This window comes from Cervus elaphus, chromosome 20, assembly GCF_910594005.1.
Source record: "Cervus elaphus chromosome 20, mCerEla1.1, whole genome shotgun sequence".
Lineage (NCBI taxonomy): Eukaryota > Metazoa > Chordata > Mammalia > Artiodactyla > Cervidae > Cervus > Cervus elaphus.
The window spans coordinates 138066724-138087154 of NC_057834.1; the positions used below are offsets into that span (position 1 = coordinate 138066724).

The 20431-nt window shown below is 55.1% G+C and overlaps 1 protein-coding gene across 6 annotated transcripts in view; it reads right to left on the reverse strand.

Moving 5' to 3' along the window:
• Nucleotides 1–8742: 8742 nt before the first annotated feature.
• HDAC4 (histone deacetylase 4) overlaps nucleotides 8743–20431 on the reverse strand; it is a 289199-nt gene continuing 277510 nt past the window's right edge. For all 6 annotated transcript variants that reach the window (XM_043878233.1, XM_043878235.1, XM_043878234.1 and 3 more), the window contains 3 exons: nucleotides 14946–15030; nucleotides 13880–14021; nucleotides 8743–13489 (listed from right to left, as the gene is read on the reverse strand). In XM_043878233.1, the coding sequence (XP_043734168.1) occupies nucleotides 13450–13489; nucleotides 13880–14021; nucleotides 14946–15030 (267 nt within the window). In that variant the 3' untranslated portion in view covers nucleotides 8743–13449. The remainder of the gene's footprint in view (nucleotides 13490–13879; nucleotides 14022–14945; nucleotides 15031–20431) is intronic.

A 20431-nucleotide genomic window follows, 5' to 3' on the forward strand; every position in this document is an offset into this window, starting at 1 on the left:
CGCAGCGTCTGGGTCCTGGATTCCTGCCCGGTTCTCCTGTCCGACCCACACCCAGGACTGAGCCGACATCCATCCCCGAGGGAGGGCCCGTGGTCCAGGGCTGCCCCCCACCCGGCTCCCAGGGTCTCGTGCGGCCACCCTGCTCTCACTCATCTCTGGTTCCCCTTTCGTGCCTCACAGGCCCTGCCCTCCTCCAGGGCACAGCCTCCGAGGGCACGCTCCCTGGGGCCCCGGGCAGCATCCTCCTGTTCCGGCCCTCAGTCCCCCAAACCCCACAGGTGCAGCTGGGCGACTCAGAAGGACAACAAGGGACAGAGGGTCCCAGGCTGGGCGGGGTCTGCCCAGCAGGTGACGCTGCCTTCTGCTCCATTCTGCTTGGACCTGGGGACACCGGCCCAGGCCCTGGTGCAGTGCCCAGGAGCCCCACAGGAGGTGGAGGATGGACATCGCCCTTCCTGGGGGGCCCCCAAGGATGGGGACAGAGGCTCAAAATCATCCTCAGATGCAGGGAGCTGCTGAGAGCCTCACGCCCTCCCCTCAGAGAACACTGCATGCAATGTCAAGGGCGTCAGGAGGTCTCAGAACTCCAAAGCCCCCAGACTCCTGGGGGACACCAGGTCAAGAACCCTGATATAATGGACCCCTTCAGATGCTGACCCAGCAGGGCCAGTGTCCCCTGGCTCCCACTGGAAGGCTCCGTGTGAGTCTCCCGGGGGTCTGGTAACAAACCACCAGAAACCGGGGGGCTTGTTGCTATTCAGTCGTTAAGTCGTGTCTGACTCTTTGAGGCCCCATGGACTGCAGACACCAGGCTTCCCTGTCCTCCACTGTCTCCCAGAGTTTGCTCATAATCCACGTCCACTGAGTTGGTGATGCCATCCAACCATCTCATCCTCTGTCGTCCCCTTCTCCTCCTGCCTTCAATCTTTCCCAGCATCAGGGACTTTTCCAGTGAGTTGGCTCTTTGCATCAGGATTGGAGCTTCAGCTTCAGCATCCGTCCCTCCAATGAATATTCAGAACTGATTTCCTTTAAGATGGACTGGTTGGATCTCCTTGCTGTCCAAGGGACTCTCAAGAGTCTTCTCCAACACCACAGTTCAAAAGCATCAATTCTTCAGTGCTCTGCCTTCTTCATGGTCCAGTTCTCACACTAAAGTGGGGGCTTGAGACAACTGAAGTTGACTCCCTCACGGTTTGTTGGGCAGGAGCCCAACAAGCCCCCCGAGGTTCGGAGCGCAGCCTCCCCACCTCCTCAGCATCTAGGACTCCCGTCACCCCTCGGCTTTTGGCTGCATCACCCCAGTCTCTGCCTCTGTCCCCTTGGGGCTCCTCCTCCGTCTCTTTTGGGGGCACCTGTCATTGGGCTGAGAGCCGCCTGAGCCATCCGGGATGATCTCCTTTTGAGATTCTCATGTAATTCCATCTGCACACCCACTGGTTCCCAGGGGTAGGATGTGGGTGTCTCTTGAGGGACCATCTCTCTCCCACTGCTGCCTGTCTCGAGGGCAGAGGGGCTGGCTGCCAGGAGTGAGCATCTCTGGGCAAATGAGGGCAGTGCCCCGCTCTGACGCAGCTCAGTACAGGGAGGGGTCAAAGCCGTCAAGGATGCTCCTGACTCTTGTGCAACGTTAGGCTCATCCTTGGGCCGTGAGCCCCCCGCCCACCACCGTCCATCCTGGCCCGCCCCTCGCTGCCTCAGGGGCCACCGGCAGCCTGTGGCCACAGAGGGCGTGGAAGCAGAGCCCACCCTTGTGGGGCTGCTGCCCGATGCCCCTGACGCCCAGAGGGTCGTGCCAAGTCTCCAGGGGAAATCAGGGTGCAGGATCGGCCTGAGGTCACTGTCGGGAGGAACAGCCGCCACCCCAGTCTCGGGAAGAGCCCCGCCTGCCGGGTCACCTCTGTGTCTCTGGAGAGTATTTGGGGAGGGGGACGGGAAGGGGGCTCCACTTAAACTGGGGCTCAGGGGGGAAGAGGGGTCCTGGGAAGACGGGAGGAAGGCATTCCTGGCGGAGGCCAAGGCCAGAAGGCAGGGCTTCCACGGTGGCTTCCAGGAGGCCTGCCCACAGTGGGGAGTGACGTCCTGCCCCGGGTTGGCGGTTTCCGGGGGGTTCCGAGCTCAGGGCTGGCCGGCCGGGCCCCGGGGCAGGCCCCTCACTGTTTTGCGGGCTGTGGGCACCTGGATGGGATGTGGGAGGCCCCTCAGCTCAGGCAGCTGGTGAGCAAGCAGGGCACTGCCCGGGAGGAGCCGGGCGCCTCCGCGTCCATCCCCTCACCCGCCCGCCTCCGCGGCCAGGGTGCCTCCTCACCCGCGGCTGCTTATCCTTCCAGCCTCAGGGAGGCTCCCTCTGCTCTGCTCCAAGATGGCAGTTTCCCCATTTTCACCTTCCTACAGCGCGTGCCTTACTGTGTGGTAGCAGCTACGCGGGTTCCCCAGGAAGCAGGGCCGCTGGGTGCTGCGGGGATCTGCCCGCAGAGAGGCCAGGGGTGGGGGCAGGGCTGGGCAGAGGGAGATGCTGAGCTGCGATGAGGTCTCAGCAAAGGCCTCAGCTTCCCCGCAGCTCTAGGGATGGACGGTCCTCCACCCTGCTGGCCCCTGGGTGAGGGGCTGCTCTCCGTGGGCCCCTGATGGTCTTGGGTGTGGGCTGAGGGCTGAGGGCATATGGACCTTCCACCGTGCAGGGTCCAGGGGCACCTGTGCCCTCTCCCCTCCAAGAACCAGGTTCAACTCCTGTAAGCGTGTGGAGCAGCTACGGACAAGGAAAGGACCGAGGAATGGAGCATCTCCTGCCGTGCCAGTAAACAAGGGTGTTCCGGCCCTTCAGATGTGAATTTCTGAGCCTGGAGGGTGCCTAGGACGAGGCCTCCCATCTGGCCATAGGGAGGCCACTGACACATGTTTGTGAGCGGTGAGCGAGAAACGAAGGATGTGAAACTCAAATCACAGGATGCCGGCCCCAGGCAGCTGAGACAGCAAGAAAGCAATGAGTTCAGTGAGCCCAGACTCCTGCGTCTTCCCATACAGAGAAAAGTGTTAAACTCCTCAACCTGAGATACCTGGTTTTTCTTAATTAGCGCTAACCTTCTGATGTTCAGAGTACCTGCCCGTTGTTGCAAACTTCTGTATAACCCGACGCCCCCCACCCCGTCCTCCTCGGAACAGTTTTCTCAGTCACTTGAGATGCTGTCTTCCAGGCTTGATGTCCTAAAAATGCCCACCCAACAAATTGCTTCCCAGGTGGCTCAGGAGTAGAGAACCCGCCTGCCAGTGCAGGAGACTCAGGAGATGGGAGTTCGATACTTGGATTGGGACAATGCCCTGGAAGAGGAAATGGCAACCCACTCCAGTATTCTTTCCTGGAGAATCCCCTGGACAGAGGAGCTGGGCGGGCTACAGTCCATGGGGTTGGAGCGTGTCAGACATGACTGAGCGTGCACACTCAGTTTTGAGGTTATGATTATTTTTTAAGTCAGCAGTACCATGGGGGCTTCCCTGGTGGCTCAGATGGTACAGAATCTGCCTGTAATTCAGGAGACCGGGGTTCGATCCCTGGGTCGGGAAGATCCCCTGGAGGAGGGCAGAGCAACCCATTCCAGTATTCTTGCCTGGAGAATCCCATGGACCAAGGAGCCTGGTGGGCTTCAGCCCGTGGTGTCACAGGAGTCGGATATGACGGAGCAGGCACGCTCAGTACTTAGGCTGTGGTTATTTAAGTCGACAGTGCAGTGGGGCGGTCACAGCACTGCTGGCAGCCCTTGGTGGCCGGGCGGTGCTCAGGGCTTCACTCCCCCTCAGAGGTGGTCCTCGTCGCGGTCGGTCCGGCACAACAGCGCAGCTGCCTCCCCTGGGCCTTGGCCTTGTGGCCGGGCGTCCTGCACTGTATGCCCCCACCCCCGTCCCCCACAGTTGGCTTCTTCAGGGGCTGTGCCCAGTGGGGACTGTTCATGGCCTTCAGCATACAGGAGGTGGGGCGGGAATGCCCTTCTGGGCTGGGGCGGAGCTCAGGGAACATGCTAGAAACCACTTTCCCTGCACTTTCAGTTTTCCTCCAGAACAGCTAACCGATTCCTTAAGGAAACGGCTCTGTGAGACAGAAGCTGGGAAATGTCAGCCTCCAATTGGCACTGGCCATCTACCCCTGTGAGGATTAAATCAGGCACTTCTGTAGCCGCTGACCTTCAACCACCCCCTGAAAGGAGGTCAGGGTGCAGAGCAGAAACGAGGCTTCTGTGCTCCGGGAAAACAGGCAGCACGGGTCTTCAGATCGGTATTTTCAGGAGCTGGTTTGATCAGCCCAATTCTTGCATCTCCTTATACCTAGAAACGCAGAAACGCACTAAAATCCTTCATGATCATGTCTGCTCCTTGTGACCAGCCACAACCTTCGGCAAAGAAGCACGTGCTTGATTGCACACGCTCCCCCTTCACCAAAACCACACACACTGACCTTCCCTCCTCTTCCGGGGCAGCCTCTCAGGGCCAGCTGAGGTGCTGTCTCCCGGGCCGCAGTCCTCACTTTGCCCAAGTGAAACTTAACTCCCAACTTTCACACCGTGCATATGTTTTTTAAGTTGACAATGGCTTTAGGGTCGTTGTTCATGAATGTAAATGAGATGAACTGGGAGCTGGTACACTTCCTTCTGTCACAGAAGGAAAAGAGAACTGCCCTCAGTGCACTGTGACGGCCCCTCCCCGTTCTGTTTGGATGCCAAGTTCAAATTCCCAGCTTGGGTTTCTTCATCAGGTCGACACCGAATATGGTGCTTCGTCCACTCTCTGGCCCCGAAAGATATGCTCCATGTGGGGACCCTCAGTGACGGTCAGCCCAGCCCCAGGGGATGCCACCACCCATGTGCCCAGCAGCCAGGCACCCGCCCACTCCCGACTATTAAACATTAATAGCTCCAGGTGTTTCCAGCTTCCCACTGAATAATGCTGAAGTGAGCATCTCTGTGCAGGAAACCCTTTCTGAGATTAGATTTCTGTCCCTGGGACCGATTCCTGGTGTGGAATTACCAGGTTGGGGCTCAGCCATCTGCAAACAGGTCTGTCTGTAGCCCTGACGGTTCCCACCCAGGCTTGGCTGGAGAGGAGCTTGGTCCTCACACCCTCTCTGAACTGAGCTGAGGGCGTCATGTGCAAACAATCCCCGCCACCCCATCTAATTTCCATTCAAATCTTGACCTGAAGTCGCACCAGCAACTCTGCCCTTAGGGAAATACCGCGGGGAAGTGGTTACAGGGGCACATGTTCAGCTCCGGGAGCAGCGGCTGAAACAATCCGGTTTCTACTCCGGCTTCTACTCAGGTGTCACGAGCCGCCCCTCGACTGTGGGGACAGCAGAGGACTTGAAGGGCCACACGCCTACCTGCTCCTTTTACAGAGGAAACCGTGGCCCCATAAAGTCAAAGGTCACGCCTGGGTCAAAGCCTTCTCTGACCAACCTGCCTTCGGGCAAGGCATCTGGGAAGGGCAAGGCCTGGAGGGACGTTCTCCTGGAGGGAGGGTGGGCTTTGCCTGCGCCGGAAGCGGGGGAGCCTGGTAGGGACTCCACCTCTAGGGCCTCGGGAGGGGGAGGGGACAGCCTGCGCCCCCGGCAGTGCCTGGACCTCCTGGCGCCGCGAGGTCTGAGTGTCATCGCCACATGGCTGGGGCTTCGGGGCACCTGGTTCTGAGCGGAGCTGGGAGGCTGGCTCCAGGGATGCTGTGCCTGCCCCCATCTCAGGCAGGTGGGGCGGGGAGAAGCCCAGAACCTCATCCCTCCCCGGGGTGGGGGGTGCCCAGCTGTCTGTACATCCGGCCGTGTACAGGGCGCCCCCAGGACCGGCCCCACACGTCCTTGTGTGGAGTGGACCAGCCCTGATCCGGACACCGCAGGCATCGGTCTCCGTGGGTTCTCCACCCTCTCCAGTCAGCAGTAGCCTGTGCGTCAGTGTGGCCCCGGGGGGCAGAAGACAGGGATTCAAACCAGAGGCTCGGCAACGGGACCGCCCTGTGTCTAGGACCGCACGCCTGATGTGCAAACTCGGGCAAAGTACTCAAATTTTCTGAGCCTTAGTTTCCTCGAGGGTAAATGGTGTGACCACACTACCCCCTCGAAGGACATGGGGGTTAAATTTTAGTGGAGTTGCTGCAGGGCCTAATCCATGAGCAGTCGGTGAGGAGAACCCCAATTTTTATACACTCAGATACCAGATAAAGGGGTTTTAAGTGGCTTCAGACACTGGGAATGCTCCACTGCTTTAGTTTCGTGCACGAATCCCAACACTTTCATGAATCAAAATGCACACTTTTCATCCCCGTGTTCCAAACTGGAGCTCACACTACCAGCAGAGAAATAAAATATGTTGTTACTTTCAAATTCAAACCAACACAATAGTTTAAGCCCGCTAAGGGTGTATTTTGAACAGAAATACTAAGTGCATTTTAAAATTAAACTCCGAGTCTTGCATGTTTAGTTAAACCATGTAACATTACCCTTTCAGTTTTGGTTGAAATATTTAGCATCGCTGAGATACTGAATGGGAAACTTCATCTTGTAACTGTCACCTTCCAGGGCTTACTTTTTTCCAGTAAGCAGTGTAACCAACTGTGAAAAACAAGCAAGGAAACAAGATGAAAAATGAGACCTCAGCTTTGGCTGGTTACTGGACAATGTTAAGGAACTGTCTGTTTTTCAAGCGTGATATGGTATTGTGTCATGTTTAAGAAAAGAGTCCTTATCTTCCAGGGATGTCTGCTGAAATATTTACAGGTGGGTGATGTGCTGTTGGGATTTGCTTCAAAGTCGTCCTGTCTGCGGGGAGAGGCGCAGACTCCACAGGCATGGGGTGTTTGCAGTGAAAGAATAAGTGGGGACACATGGTCTCAGGACTCCTCTTCTGCTGCTGTGTATTCGGCCAGACTCCTGATCCAGTCAGTGTTGGCGGAGGTGAAAACCGGTGAACTGCTATGGGGAGACACCATTCTGATTTAATAAGAGCTGACACCTTGCAGGGCCAGCAACTCCTCTGGAGAGGGAGCCCCCACGATACCCAGGGCAGCGTGATTTGTGGAGAGACCACCGGTGACAGCTACATGCCTATTAAGTCAGGAGAGTTGGGTTGTGTGTGTGGGGAACAGGCGTGCAGTGCTGGTAATGAACTCCTAGAGGTGTGCGCAGGTAGAAAGTGAAAGTTAAGAGTGAAAGTCGCTCAGACGTGTCCAACTCTTTGCAACCCCATGGACTGTCCATGGAATTCTCCCTGCCAGAATACTGGAGTGGGTAGCCTATCCCTTCTCCAGGGGATCTTCCCGACCCAGGAATCGAACCAGGGTCTCCCGCATTGCAGGCGGATTCTTTACCAACTGAGCCATCAGGGAAGCCCATAAGGTGAGCCCAATAACACACTATGGATGAAAAAGGCATTTACAGAAAATTCAGGCACCTTCACACTAACTTCTACTTCTATGGCGATAAAATTATGCAGCAAAGATGCAAAAACATGGACACAAAGTCCACACACGGATTCCAGGGCAGCGTTTACCCAGGGAGGGCAGGGAAGAGGACGCTGAGCTGACCTACGTCCTCCACGTCTATTTACCGCAACGTTCACAGCAGAGTGTGACTGTGTGCTCACCCTGAAGGATGGGCACTCCTACATGTGTGATTTTCTCTACTCAATGTGGTTCAGGTATTTCACACTTTCAAAAGGTTAAAAAAAAATCAGTGCTTTATAACACACATTAAAAAATAATTTTCAGATAAAAATTATCCAAAAGATGTCACAAAAAACCTACAGTGCAAAAATAAATCTGAAGAAAAGCTGCCCTCACGAATCTCCTTGCTTAGAGCTTAGAAAGGACACACTCTTTCAAGGCTTCTTTACATCTGACCCTGTTGGAGTAAGAGCCTCTCATTTTGCATAAATTAATAAATATGTCTTCATAAATACCAGCTTAAGCATAAAAAGACTCAGGTTACACTGGAGCCTCCTGTCTCTTCACATAGTCCGCCTCAGTCAGCTCTTGCTGCAATGATGCTGCATAACAAATATCCCCCCTCAACTAACTGCCTCTAGCTCCTAGGTTCTCACCTGGGGCAGCTCTGCTTGTGTCTGGAGGTGGCTGTGTTCCATAGGTCTAACTGGGGGCCCAGAGGCCCCCGGGTATAGCATTTGGGGTTCCCAGAAAGCAGACCCTGGGTGGAGACTGGTGAGCACCATGATTTTTAAGGAGCATTCTTGGGGGTCGACAGGTGAGAAAGGGTGAGGAAGGAAATGTGACTTGGCAGAGGGGGAGCCCAGCTTGGGGTGGGCTGAGTCGCCCCTGAGTTGTTCTGTCTGGGGCCAATGGGACTGGACCGTCGCCCCCTCCCCCCAGTTATGTCACTGGATGCAAGGGCCTGGGAAGGGTGTGACGGGTGGGGAGGTACCGTGGCCACGTGGAGGTGGCCGTGTTTGCAGGCTCTCAGCCTCAGGGACACAGAGCCGAGCGCCAGAGAGGCCAGGCCTCTGGTCCTTACCCTTCAGCCTCAATCCCCTCCGAGGTTGTTTGCAGACCAGGATCTTGGGGAGAAAACAGTTTGAGGACTTGAATTACTGGACATTTAAGTGAAGATACGTTTGTGGGCCGTCTGTAAGGGTGGAAGGTGGCAGGGCTGCTGATGGGCTGGGTCCCAGGTTTCCCCCCACCCTACGCCGCCCCTCGCAGGGACCCTGGCCCGAAACCGGCAAGCACGAGAGCACACGGCAGAGACCACGGTTCGGAGGGCAATTAATGCTCTTTATTTACACCACAAGAGTGACAAGTCGCATGATGAGGTACAAATACTGGACTCCGGTGAAGTGGAGCCGGCCGTCGGGGGAGGACACCGCAGTCGGTGCAAACCCCCGCACACAGAACGAAACAAGAATGAGAAAACCAAGGACAGAATCTCCAACTCCACTGAGAAAGGGAAAGGACCCCGGGAAGGTCCAGACAATCAAGAGAGAACGGATGCAAAGTTACAGAGGAGACCGGTCTCTGCCACCCGCGTGGCACCCGCAGGAGCGGGAAGCGGGCGTCGGCGGGTGGGGGGGGGGGGGGGGGACGGGCACGCGTCCCCACCATGTTTTCTGCGACAGACCATGAGGAGCTCTTGGGTGAATCGGGTCAACCCCCCTCTTATACAGACACATGATAATATGTTTGTCATTCTCATAAATTGGAAAATAGCGCCTCCACTGTGGAGCGCACACACCAGAAAGAAGATAAAAAAAAACAACCACCACAAACAGAAAATGTCTGCTTTCTTTTTCCTTCAATAGGAGGCTTTTAATCATGTCAAAGACACAAAGTGAGCTGAGCTGCGAAAGCTCTGCTTCATTACAAGGAAGAAATGGTGTCCTTTTGATGCAAAGTATGATTTTAAACCACAGTGCAGCAGAGTTCATGACTGCTGAGTGTCAAGTGAAATCCTAGCCATACATCACCTAGAAGTCAGGAAAAGTGGGCTCGGCGGTGCGGAAAGGGCCCCAGGGGCCGCGGTTTCCCCGGGGAGGGGGGGACCAGGGAAGAAACCCGACGGGACAAGTTCCTCCACAGCAACCGCGGGAGACGGGCGGTCCACCTCGACCTCCGCGTAGGCTCCCTAAAACACTGTCTCCACATAAATACAATAAACTCTATTATTGGTATGCCACAAGTGCTAGATAAACTTTTTCTTAATATGACAAATGTTTAAGTAGTCCTTTTATTTTTTCTTACAATAAAAAGTACAATTTCTTAAGAATAAGTTCAGTAAGACGCAAACGTTTCCCCCTCCCCCACTCTCCTTCAAGGTTTTGTTTTACAGAAAAAAAAAAAAAAATCCCCATCTTTTGTTGTCTGCAAATGTCATGGGAGGGGAACAGAAAGGCATCTCTCTTCTTCCCCAAGCTGCCGCGTTTGCGTGCAAAATCCGTATACAATATAAAGACATGCCGCTCGTATAGCCCATGCAACCTCCAGGTGTAGGAAACTTAAAAAAATATATTCATATGTATTTATATATATATTTATATATGTATCAATGCCCGTAAAACACGTGGGCCCAAAAGTCTACAAAAAGAAGAATGGAATGAGCGTGTGGCTGTGACCAGGAAAGAAGGAATGTTCCGATCGAAAATTAAAAACAAGAAACTCCACTGCTTAGTGCTGCAAAAATCAGACTTGCTTTCATGTCAGAACCAGTACAAAATGGTCCTTCCTCTGGAAACAAACTTGGAAAGGAAGTCAAGAAAAACCCGAACACTTTGACAAAGTGGCCCTTCGGAACCGGAGGGGCGGCTAGTCCCAGGCGGCCGGGGGGCGGCCGGGGGACGGCTGCCTGCTGGTGGGGCTCGGGCGCCCTGAGGCGCAGCTGGAAGGCCCGAAGGGCAGGGGGACACCACGAGTCCCGCGGCATCACGGGGTTTCCTGCAAAGGGGTATAAAGTGCTCACTTGCTGACCCCCGGCCAGTGCCCCCAAGGCCTCTGAAAAGGAACAAAAAGGCTAGAGGTCCAGGGACCACAGCGGGAAGGTGTGGGTGCCCTCCCTGAGGCGGTGGGGGCTCCGGGTGGGCCCTCCGCCCTCTGCCCCGGACGGCTGGCCGTGGAGAAGGGCTGAGTGTGTCTTCAAAGAAAACAAAAGGCTACACGGTACTGCTTTAAGCACGCTTGTGAAGCTGGAGTGAGCTGACAAATGAAAATGGCCCCCGTCGGGCCTTCTGCAGAGGAGGTCTCTGTTGGACAAGATTAGAAGTAACCCTTTCCAACAGGAACTTGGCCACCAAGGTCACCTGTTATCCCATCACCTGTAAAAACGTCAGATGATGTGTTTCTCCTCAGGAGCCACAGCCAGCAGGAAGTGGGCAGGTGGCGGGGGATCCCAGGGGAAGGGGGCCAAGGAGGCCAGAAGAGACGACTGGCTGGGCCCTGCCTCCACTGTTGAGGTGGGGGCTGGGTGCCTCCAGCTGCCCCCACACTCCAGCTGCCCCACCAACCTGGGCCTCAGGGCAAGGGGCCAGGAGGAGAGGGGACACCAGACATGTCCCTTCTTCCTGTCCTGCTCTTGACCACTGTCCTGAGTCTAACCAATAGCAACCCGATGACCAAGCTGGTCCAAGAATCTGGACTCTTTTGGTCCCAAGTCTGGCTGCGTCAGAGTCTCTTCCAGAAGCTACCCTGTAAATGTCACCAGACTTGAGACTTGGCTGGGGTTCCCTTCCCATGGGCAAGCTGCGTCTGCACTTCCTCAAGTCAGAACCCGATGCACACTCTGGAATGAAACTGGTGGCTTCAAGGGCTGGAAAATGAGTTACCACTAAAAAGTGATCCTTTTCAGTTACTGTCAAAGAGAAAAAAAAAAAGCAAAGGATAGACATCCTGATGGGGAGTCAGTCTGCTGTCCCCACGGGGTCACCAGGCAGTGAGGGTCCAGGCTCCCCGTGGCCACAGGCTTCAAAGTTCAGGCCTGCTGCTCCCAGCCGGGGCCCTGCCGCGTGGCTGCCACAGAAGAGCCTGGGGAGGGTGCGTAGGTCCTCTGGCTCCACGCGTGGCCGACAAGTTTACAAGCTCTTTGGAAAAGCCAAGTGAGAAATGCTATCCTGACCACGTGGCCAGAGATGTTTACACGTGAATTTCATGGATGCTGATGGCCCGTGGTGGCTGGCAGGCCCCTCAGCTCAGCACTGCGAGGATGCCCCCTGCCCACAAAGCACGGGCGGCAAAGGAAGGCTCCATGCTCTCTGCACAGCCACAGGCGGGCCCAGGCGGGCAGACCTCAGACCCCGCTGCACACTTGGTGCTCACTCTGAAAATAAACTCTGTGCTCACTGTACAAAAATAAACAAAATGAAAATAATAATAATAATAAAAAATACCTTCCAAAGTTAAAAAAAAAAATGTACAAGCAAAAGTTTAGAAAGGAAAAAGGTTGACGTTATTACCATTCAGAAAACTGCTAAATGGTGAGAAAAAATGTAAAATTCACAAAACAATGCTTATTTCGGATCTTTTTGTGAAAAATTCATACAAAATCAACAGCAAATTGATATCCTTTGCTATAAAAACTTATCAGGTACACATGTGCATGGAGGCTTGGAGTGGGGAGGGGTCAGGTCAGAAAATAATTAAGATGAAGGTACAATCTTGCAGGGCAGGTGTCCCATGGCGAACCTGTGATTGAAAGCTCTCCAATCTGGAGTTCAGAAATAACATGAGCTTCAAACTAGATCCCTTTCCACAAGCACCTTGAGAGCTGAGTCACAAGCCGTTCATTCGCCAGGGACCTTTACAATCTGCATTTATTTTATATATATATACTTTTTCTATAAATGCATTATAAATATTTTATCAAGATTTCAATAAGAATCAAGTTTCTTAGCTTGGAATACATTGGAATATATATTATACATATATATATATTTATTTATACCTAAAATTTTAAGCAATACTTCATGCTACTTGCTTTTAATAAAAAGCATTCCAATCGTAACACTGAAAGTGTGCCTAGGACATGCTTCACAACCAAATGGAGATGCTCGATTGTTATATGATGTACGAGAAAAAGAACACTTTGGATTCATTTAAAATTTGTTGGACTTCGAAACCCCCAACAGTATTTGCCACTATTTTGGAACTACCTCCATTTTTCTTCAACAGCAATAAAGCGAAACAGGGTGGCAGGACCTCAGCCCTCCAGAGCTGCTGGCCGTGGCGGGGACCACTTGTGAAGCGCCAGGCCAGTGCGAGCCGGCCTCCGGCCCCACCGGCCACAAGGAGCGGTCCCACCGACTCCTGCTGTTTATTTTTCTTAAGGCATTGTTCCTTGGACTTCGGAAAACCCAGCCACAAAAATCCATCAGAGCAATAAAAAAAAAGGCACAAACGCGCATCTTCCGCCGGCTTTGAGAAACCAAAGCCGCACGGGCTCACATTTCTGCTTTTGTCCAGTTTTTTTTTTTCCCTTAAACGCTCGCCCGCTCCACTCCGTGTCCCAGCCCCACCGCGCACCCGTGGTGTGCAGGGGCTGGCCAGCGCCGGAGCAGCTGACTTTTCTCCGAAAAAGAAAGAAGCTACAGGATGAGTTGAGTGGTTTTCACGGAGACTGTGGGATTGTGGGGAATCACCAAACCATAAGCACCAGTTTTAATCAAGCTTGTTTTGTGTCGTGAGATCTTTGATTTTCATTTTCTTTTCCTCGGGTCGGCTCGCTCGGCAGGCGGCTCTGCCCCGAGCCCCCGCGGACTCCCTCCCTCCGCGGCTGCCCTGGAGGGGGTCTCGGAGCGCCCGCTCCCGCGCGTCCCGGCGTCTGCCCGGGTCCGGCAGGCAGAGGGCCGCCGGCTGCGGCTCGCCCCGCCGCGCCCGCGGGCTCGAAGGAGGCCGCAGGACGCAGGGCGGCAGCAACTTTTCTCGGCGGAGCTTCAAGACGGAGACAGACAAACAAGAGACCCGCGCTCGCGGGAGCGGCTACAGGGGCGGCTCCTCTTCCATGGGCTCCTCATCGGGTCTGTGGGGGCGGGGTGGCAACAGAGGAGAGGGCGGGTGTGCGGAGGTTCCCGCCACCCCAGCCCCCGACTCCTAGCTATCCCTGCTCCCCCCAACTCCGAGCCGCCCCCGCCCCCGCTCCCCACTCCTAGCTACCCCGCCCCCTCAACTCCCAGCGAACCCCGCCCCTCCCCTAGGGAAGTGTTCCTTCTGGGCCCACGCGCCCTTCAAGTGTTTCTCGGGCTCTTGCTTCCGGAAAGAGGTGGCGGTGCAGTCTGCCCTGGGGCCGGGGTGAGGACACCCACTCCCGGCCCTGCTGAGCTAGCACGTGCGCCCGATACAGCAGGGAGCAAAGACCGGGGTCACCCGCAGACGGCGGCAGCACCCACGGCCGGCCGGCGTCCGCGCTCACCTCTTCTCGGGGGCCTTCACGGCCACAGACAGCGAGGCCATGGCAGTAACAGTCTCAGCTTCCTCGTTCTCACACTTCTGGGCCTCGACCAGGGAGTAGCCGGTGGTGGAGGCGAGCCTCTGCAGGGAGCGCCAGTACTGGCCTGCGGAAGTGGGGGGGCGACTGCTCAGATAGGGAACCCCAACCCTGCGCATGGGCCCATGGGTCTCAAGCAGCACCCATCGCTGGCAACTTCAAAGCACCACACTCCCCAGAGACAGAAGCCACGAGGTGGCCTGGTTAGAAACTCACAGATCATGGGAGTCTGGAAAAGCTTCCTCGTGGCCAGGAGAACCGGGCCCTTCAGGGGCAGAACACCTGGGTGGCGGTGGGCTCCCAGGAGGGTCCCTCCCTCAGGGTGGGGCGGCTGGGACAGGCACTTCCGGACCCCCAGCTGGAGCCCCGAGATGATGGGGGGTGGTGCAGGCAGCCTCCTGGGGACTCCTGGGCCACGGGCCCCTCATCCTGGAGGCCAGGAGCTCAGTGCACAGCAGGGAGACCCTGGGTCCCACCCACGGACACGGACACTCATGACTGGGCCACCCCGCAGACCCAGGATGTGGGCGGGGCGGAAGTCCCCGGCTGTGTGCAGCCTCCTGGGCCGGGCCCCTCGAGGGGCAGGGCTGGTCTCTGGGCCAAGGGTGCTCCGAACTGATGGAGTGGGGTTCGCTGGTCCAAGGGCAGAGGCCAGGCCCGAGGACACAGGCTTCCGTGTGGGTCTGGGCCTGTCGTCGGAGAGCCTGAAGAAGGGACCTCACCCCCCTGAACCGCAGCTCTTCCACCCCACAGAGCAGAGCTGGTGACACGGTGGTGGCAGGAAGTCGGGACGTTAACGGGGGTGAGAGGAGAGTCACCGGCTCGTCACATTCGCCCTGAAAGCCAGGCCTCAACACGCGGGCCTGGGGACGCCGCTGGTGGTGAGAATCAGGGGGTGGGGTGGGGGGCAAGGGGGTGGGGGAAGGGCTGTGGAGTCGGGCCCCTCCCTTGGGGGGGGTCTCCCTGCTGAGCCCTGGGCCAGGCCACTTACTGTGGATTTCAATGACCTTCTCCATCGACCGCACGGCGTTGGCGTTGGGTCTCTGCTGTAAGACCTTTTCTGGGAGAGGATCGAGCTGGGGACGAAAGAAGAATACATGATGAATTCGAGGCCATCAGTAGAATCCCCGTGCCTGTTCAGATGGGATGTTTGGATCAGCGTCTTCCTCACGTGCACGTGCTAACAGATAAGAAAGCTTGAAAAAGCCAAAGGTGGTTTTGGCATTACATAAATGTTTTCACAGAAGTAGACTTATTTTCCTTAGGGTGTTTTCCCTAGGAGGCTCTCGGGTACGTTTGTGGGCACCTGTGTGGCCACGACACTGGCTGGTGTCCAGAGGCAGCTGGCACAGAGGGGTGGCGGCCTGGGTTCCACCGCTGGATGCACGGCACGGTGTCAGGGGAAGGGATGATGCCTTTTCGGAAACATCAGTTTCATTGCACTTGGAAACAACGGTTTTATAGACAGGGCTTGAATATCCCCACTTCGGGCTCCCCTCGTGGCTCAGCGGTAAAGAATCCGCCTGCCAAGCAGCAGACATGGGTTCGATCCCTGGGTCAGGAAGATCCCCTGGAGGAGGAAATGGCAACCCACTCCAGTATTCTTGCCTGGAGAATCCCATGAACAGAGGAGCCTGGCGGGCTATAGTCCAGGGGGTCACAAAGAGTCAGACAGGACTGAGCGACAACCACATCTGCCCTTCAGGGTTTTCTTCCAATGATCAGAGAAAAGGTAGACAGAAGGGTGTGAGCATCTTTGCTCCGAGCTCTCCCTGAAGTCCCTGCAGCAGGTGGAGTCGGGAGGCGCACACGGCCCGCAGTCTGACAGCCACAGGGCGTGCCGGGGCGTCTGCCACAGAACCGCCCAGCACTCGGGGTTAAACCGGTCACAAAGTACTTGCTTCTCACAAATGCACTGCCGCTAGTGTCCTGTGTGTTTCTCAGCCCCCGCTCCAGGGCCCGGCCGAGTTCCCCGTCATCCACGACTGATGGCTCGCTTCCCTCATTCTGTTTTTATCTTTACTTTAACTGACTTGACATCCTTGTTACTGTTTCCTGGAGTTCCTGTTGATTCGGGCTTTCCTGCATTGACGCCCCCATCTTGCTCAACAGACAGCCACCAGGGCTGTCGCCCTTCTGCTTGAAGCTCCTCCTACAGAGTTTCCCTTGGAGAAGGTCTCACTGGGTTGAGCTTTCCCAGTTTATTTCTTTATTCCCACCCACCCCCAGCCCCGCGGCTGACAGTCCCACTGAGCCTGTGGCTGGGCTAGCAGGTTCTTCCTCTTGACGTGGAAGACCTTGCCCCGCTGTCTTCTGCTCCCTTCGCTGTGAAGCAGTTGGTGTTCGGCTAGCGCTGCTCCTTGCGGGTTGCCTGTCTGTTCTCTCCGCATCCTTTTACAGTTTCCTGTTTGTGGTCCTGCAGTCACTCAGATGAGCTTGGATGCAAGCTTTTTTTTTTTTAACTCTCTGGGTTGGGCCCCCTTGCATTCCAGAGCTGAGAACGGTGCCTCCATCAGTCACGAAAGATCCTTGGCCACTGGCACTTTTGGTTTTCCACCCCTCACTCTGGCGGGGACGCTGAACAGACACAGAAGCCCCCTTCTACCCCTTGTCTCTGGGCTGTGCTCAGCCTCACTCCTTCAGATGTTGCTTCCAGGCTGTGGGCTTCCCTGGTGGCTCAGTGGTGAAGAATCCCGCCAAGGCAGGAGATGAGGGTTTGATTTCTGGGTCGGGAAGATCCCCTGGAGGAGGAAATGACAACCCACTCCAGTACTCTTGCCTGGAGAATTCCATGGACAGAGAAGCCTGACAGGCTATGGTCCATGGGGTGGCAGAGTCAGACACAATTGAGCACACACACATCCCTTCCAGGTTATTAGTCTTCTCTCTAGCTGATCTCACCGAGTTTCTATTTTCTGCTAATATGTTCTCATTTTTAGAAGTTCCATTTGGCTCTCTTTCAAATATCCCATTTCAGTTTCAGCGATTTCTGGTTCATCATTCATTAGTATCTTACTTTTAATATATTAAACATGATTACTTTATCGTTTAAAACTGAAATGAAAAGTTAAGTTCTGGTAGGGCTGGTGACGAAAATCAAAGAGGAGGCACAGATAAACATGTTAGGATAAGAAGGACCATGACTACAGGGCAGTAGAGATGAAAGACAGTACAAGAACGCAATAATTTGGAAAAATTGGCCAAGATAGAAAAAATTTCTGGTAAAATCTTCCAAAATTTACTCAAGAAGGAATAAAAAAAAAAAAAAATCAGTCACTTAAAAATTTCACCCAAAGGAGACCCACGGCTCAGGAAAGCCCTCTCAGTCAAGGAACAGATTATTCTGACCCTACATTCACTTTTACAGAGAAGAGGGTACTCCCAGCTGTCCATCTGTCTGTCTATCCCTCCAACCATCCATCATCTAAACATCCACCCATCTATCCATCCATCCAACCATCCACTGTCTATCCATTTATCCATCCATGCACCCATCCAAACATCCACCATCCATCCACTTATCCAACTATCCAACCACGCATCCATCCAACCATCCACCAATCCATCTATCTATCCATCCAACCATCTACCATCTATGCATCCACACACCCATCCAGCCATCCAACCACCCACCATCCATCCATCCATCCACCAGTTCATCTATCCATCCATCCACCAATCCATCTGTCTATCCATCCAACCATCTACCATCCATCCAACCATCCACCCATTTATCCATCCATGCACCCACCCATCCATCCAACCATCTACCCATCTATGCATCCATCCACCAAACCATCCATCCATCGACCAGTTCATCCATCCATCCATCCATCCATCCATCCATCCATCCATCCATCCATCCATCCATCCATCCATCCATCCATCCATCCATTCACCAATCCATCCATCTATCAATCCATCTGTCTATCCATCCACCCACCCATCCAGCCATCCACCAGTTCATCTATCCATCCATCCACCAATCTATCCACCATCCATCCATTTACCCATCCACAAACCCATCCATCCATCTAACCACTCATCCATCCAACCATCCACCCATCTGTTCATCCATCCATCTACCAATCCATCTATTTATCCATCCACCCACCCATCCATCCATCCAACCATCCACCATCCATCTATCCATTCACCAGTTCATCTATCCATTCATCCATTCACCAGTCCATCCATCCACCCACCCATCCACCATCTATCCATCCATGTACCCATCCATCTGCCCACCCATCCATCCATCCACCAACCAATCCATCCACCATCCATCCATGCACCCATCCAGCCATCCAACCATCCACCATCATCCACTTATCCATCCATCCAGCCACTCATCCATCCAACCATCCTACAGCTGTCCATCCAACCATCCACCAATCCATCTATTTATCCATCCACCAAACCATCCATCCATCCACCAGTTCATCTATCCATCCACCCACCCATCCAGCCAATTCTCCCCCCAAAATAGATTGGAAAAACATGGTCTAATAGAAAAATGGGCAAAAGACCTGAAGAGAAAGGCCGAGTGGCCAAGAGACCCACGAAAAGGTGCTCAGCATCTGAGGAATGAGGAAGTGATCCCCTGCTGAACTGGGTGCTGTGTTGCCCTGCAGGCTGGCAGGGTCAAATGTGAGATGCCATGTTGCTGAGGTTGGTCCCCCACTACTGAGGGCCTGAGGGACAAACACTCAGATGCCACCTCGTAGACATGGGCCCACCCCTCCCTCCAATGGGATCTGCCTCAGGGACGCAGTTGCTCTCTGGCCACGGCTGACTGCACAGGATGGGACTCTGATGTTACTCCCAATCTGGGCCAACAGGGTGAGTCCTGGGCCAGAGGGCAGATACAGATGGGGAGCACGCCCCCCCCCCAGGAACACCTGCAGGCCCCGGTAAAAACAGGGTGTCCCCGTGAAGACGGGAGTGTCCTCAAGTGCTCTGGTCAGCGGGCCACCACAGGCAGAGCACAGGTCCCCTGTGGGTATGAAGCTGGAGCAGAAAACACGCCTTTCAGGTTTGGGGTCCTCACTGTGGCATAAACAGCTGAGGCCTTATTGCTGCAGCACAACTCTGACAGTTTGCTAGGATTTTATCCCTCTTAAGAAAAAAGCAGTTCTTTAGAAAAGAACTCACTCCATAAATTTCCCATCACTTGAAGGCAGAGGAGTGTGTCAGAGCGCGGTGCCAGGAATTTTCTAAAATTCAACCCGGGTCCTGCTGTTCCCAGTCCTGGGGGGACCCCCATGTCTAACCTTCCCAGGGGGCCCTGGTCATGGCTGGGGGCTGACCCTCCAGGGCGCTACATGGCCCTCCTCCAGCACCCTCTGCCTGGATCATGTCCAGTGAGCCCCTTGGCGCCCACATCGCTGTCTGCGCCACCCCCCCACTGTTTCTGTGGCAGCTCCCCGTCTCCAGCTGCTCTGGGCATTAGTCTGCCCCGAGCACGCGTCCAGCCTCCACTTTACACACAAGGGCTGAGCAGCGGGGGAGCCTCTAACTCTAAAAATATATAAATCTCTCATTACTTGGGGTCTTATTTTTCATTTAATAGACATCACTGAGCAGCCCAGGGAGAACCAACCACTATCCATCCTTCAAACTTAGGAAACATCAGGGAACAAAAGAGACAGACTTCTGCCTGACCTCGCAGAGCAGGGGCCCAGGTCTGTGGGGCCAGCTTGGGTGAGGGGCGACATTCACACGGGGGCCAGAGCGGTGAGCCGCAGGGAAGGTGGGGAGAGGCGGTCAGGCCGTGCTGAGCAGGGGAGGGGCTGGGGGGCAGGTGCGACTGGGAGCAGGGAATCAGGCGTGGCAGAGGGATCTGAGGCACACGGAGGTGTCCGGTGGTCCCGGGAGGAGAGCGAACCGGGGCCACCGTCCTGCTCAGCTGGAGGAGCGAAAGTCTTGGCCTGGCCATGCGAGCTCGGAGAGCCGGGCTGTGTGCCTTCACTTGCCTGCCTGTGTCTGGAAGGAGCCAAGCTGGGGAGGCCTTGAGGGCTTCCTGGTGGCTCAGACAGTAAAGCATATGCCTACAGTGCAGAAGACCCAGGTTCAGTGCCTGGGTCTGGATCTCCTGGAGAAGGATAATGGCAACCCACTCCAGTATTCTTGACTGGAGAATCCCGTGGACGGAGGAAGCTGGTAGGCTACAGTCCACGGGGTTGCAGAGTCGGACATGGCTGAGCGACTTCACTTTTCACTTTCACGGAAGAGGACAGGGGGCTGGCTGTGGGTAATGCCGAGTCCGAGTGACAGATGGGAGCCCCTGGCCGCCCCGGGCACGTTCACCTCGCATGTGTTCCACGTCACAACCAAATCAGAAGGGAGGCTCGTCCTGAGCTCAGCCTTTAAAAAGCCAGCCTCAGGGAAAGTGTGCAAGGAAACCCTTGTGCAGAGTGCCCAGTTGTGGGTGTGGGTGTGGCTTTCTATTCTGCAGTTTACAAGAGCTCACACCAC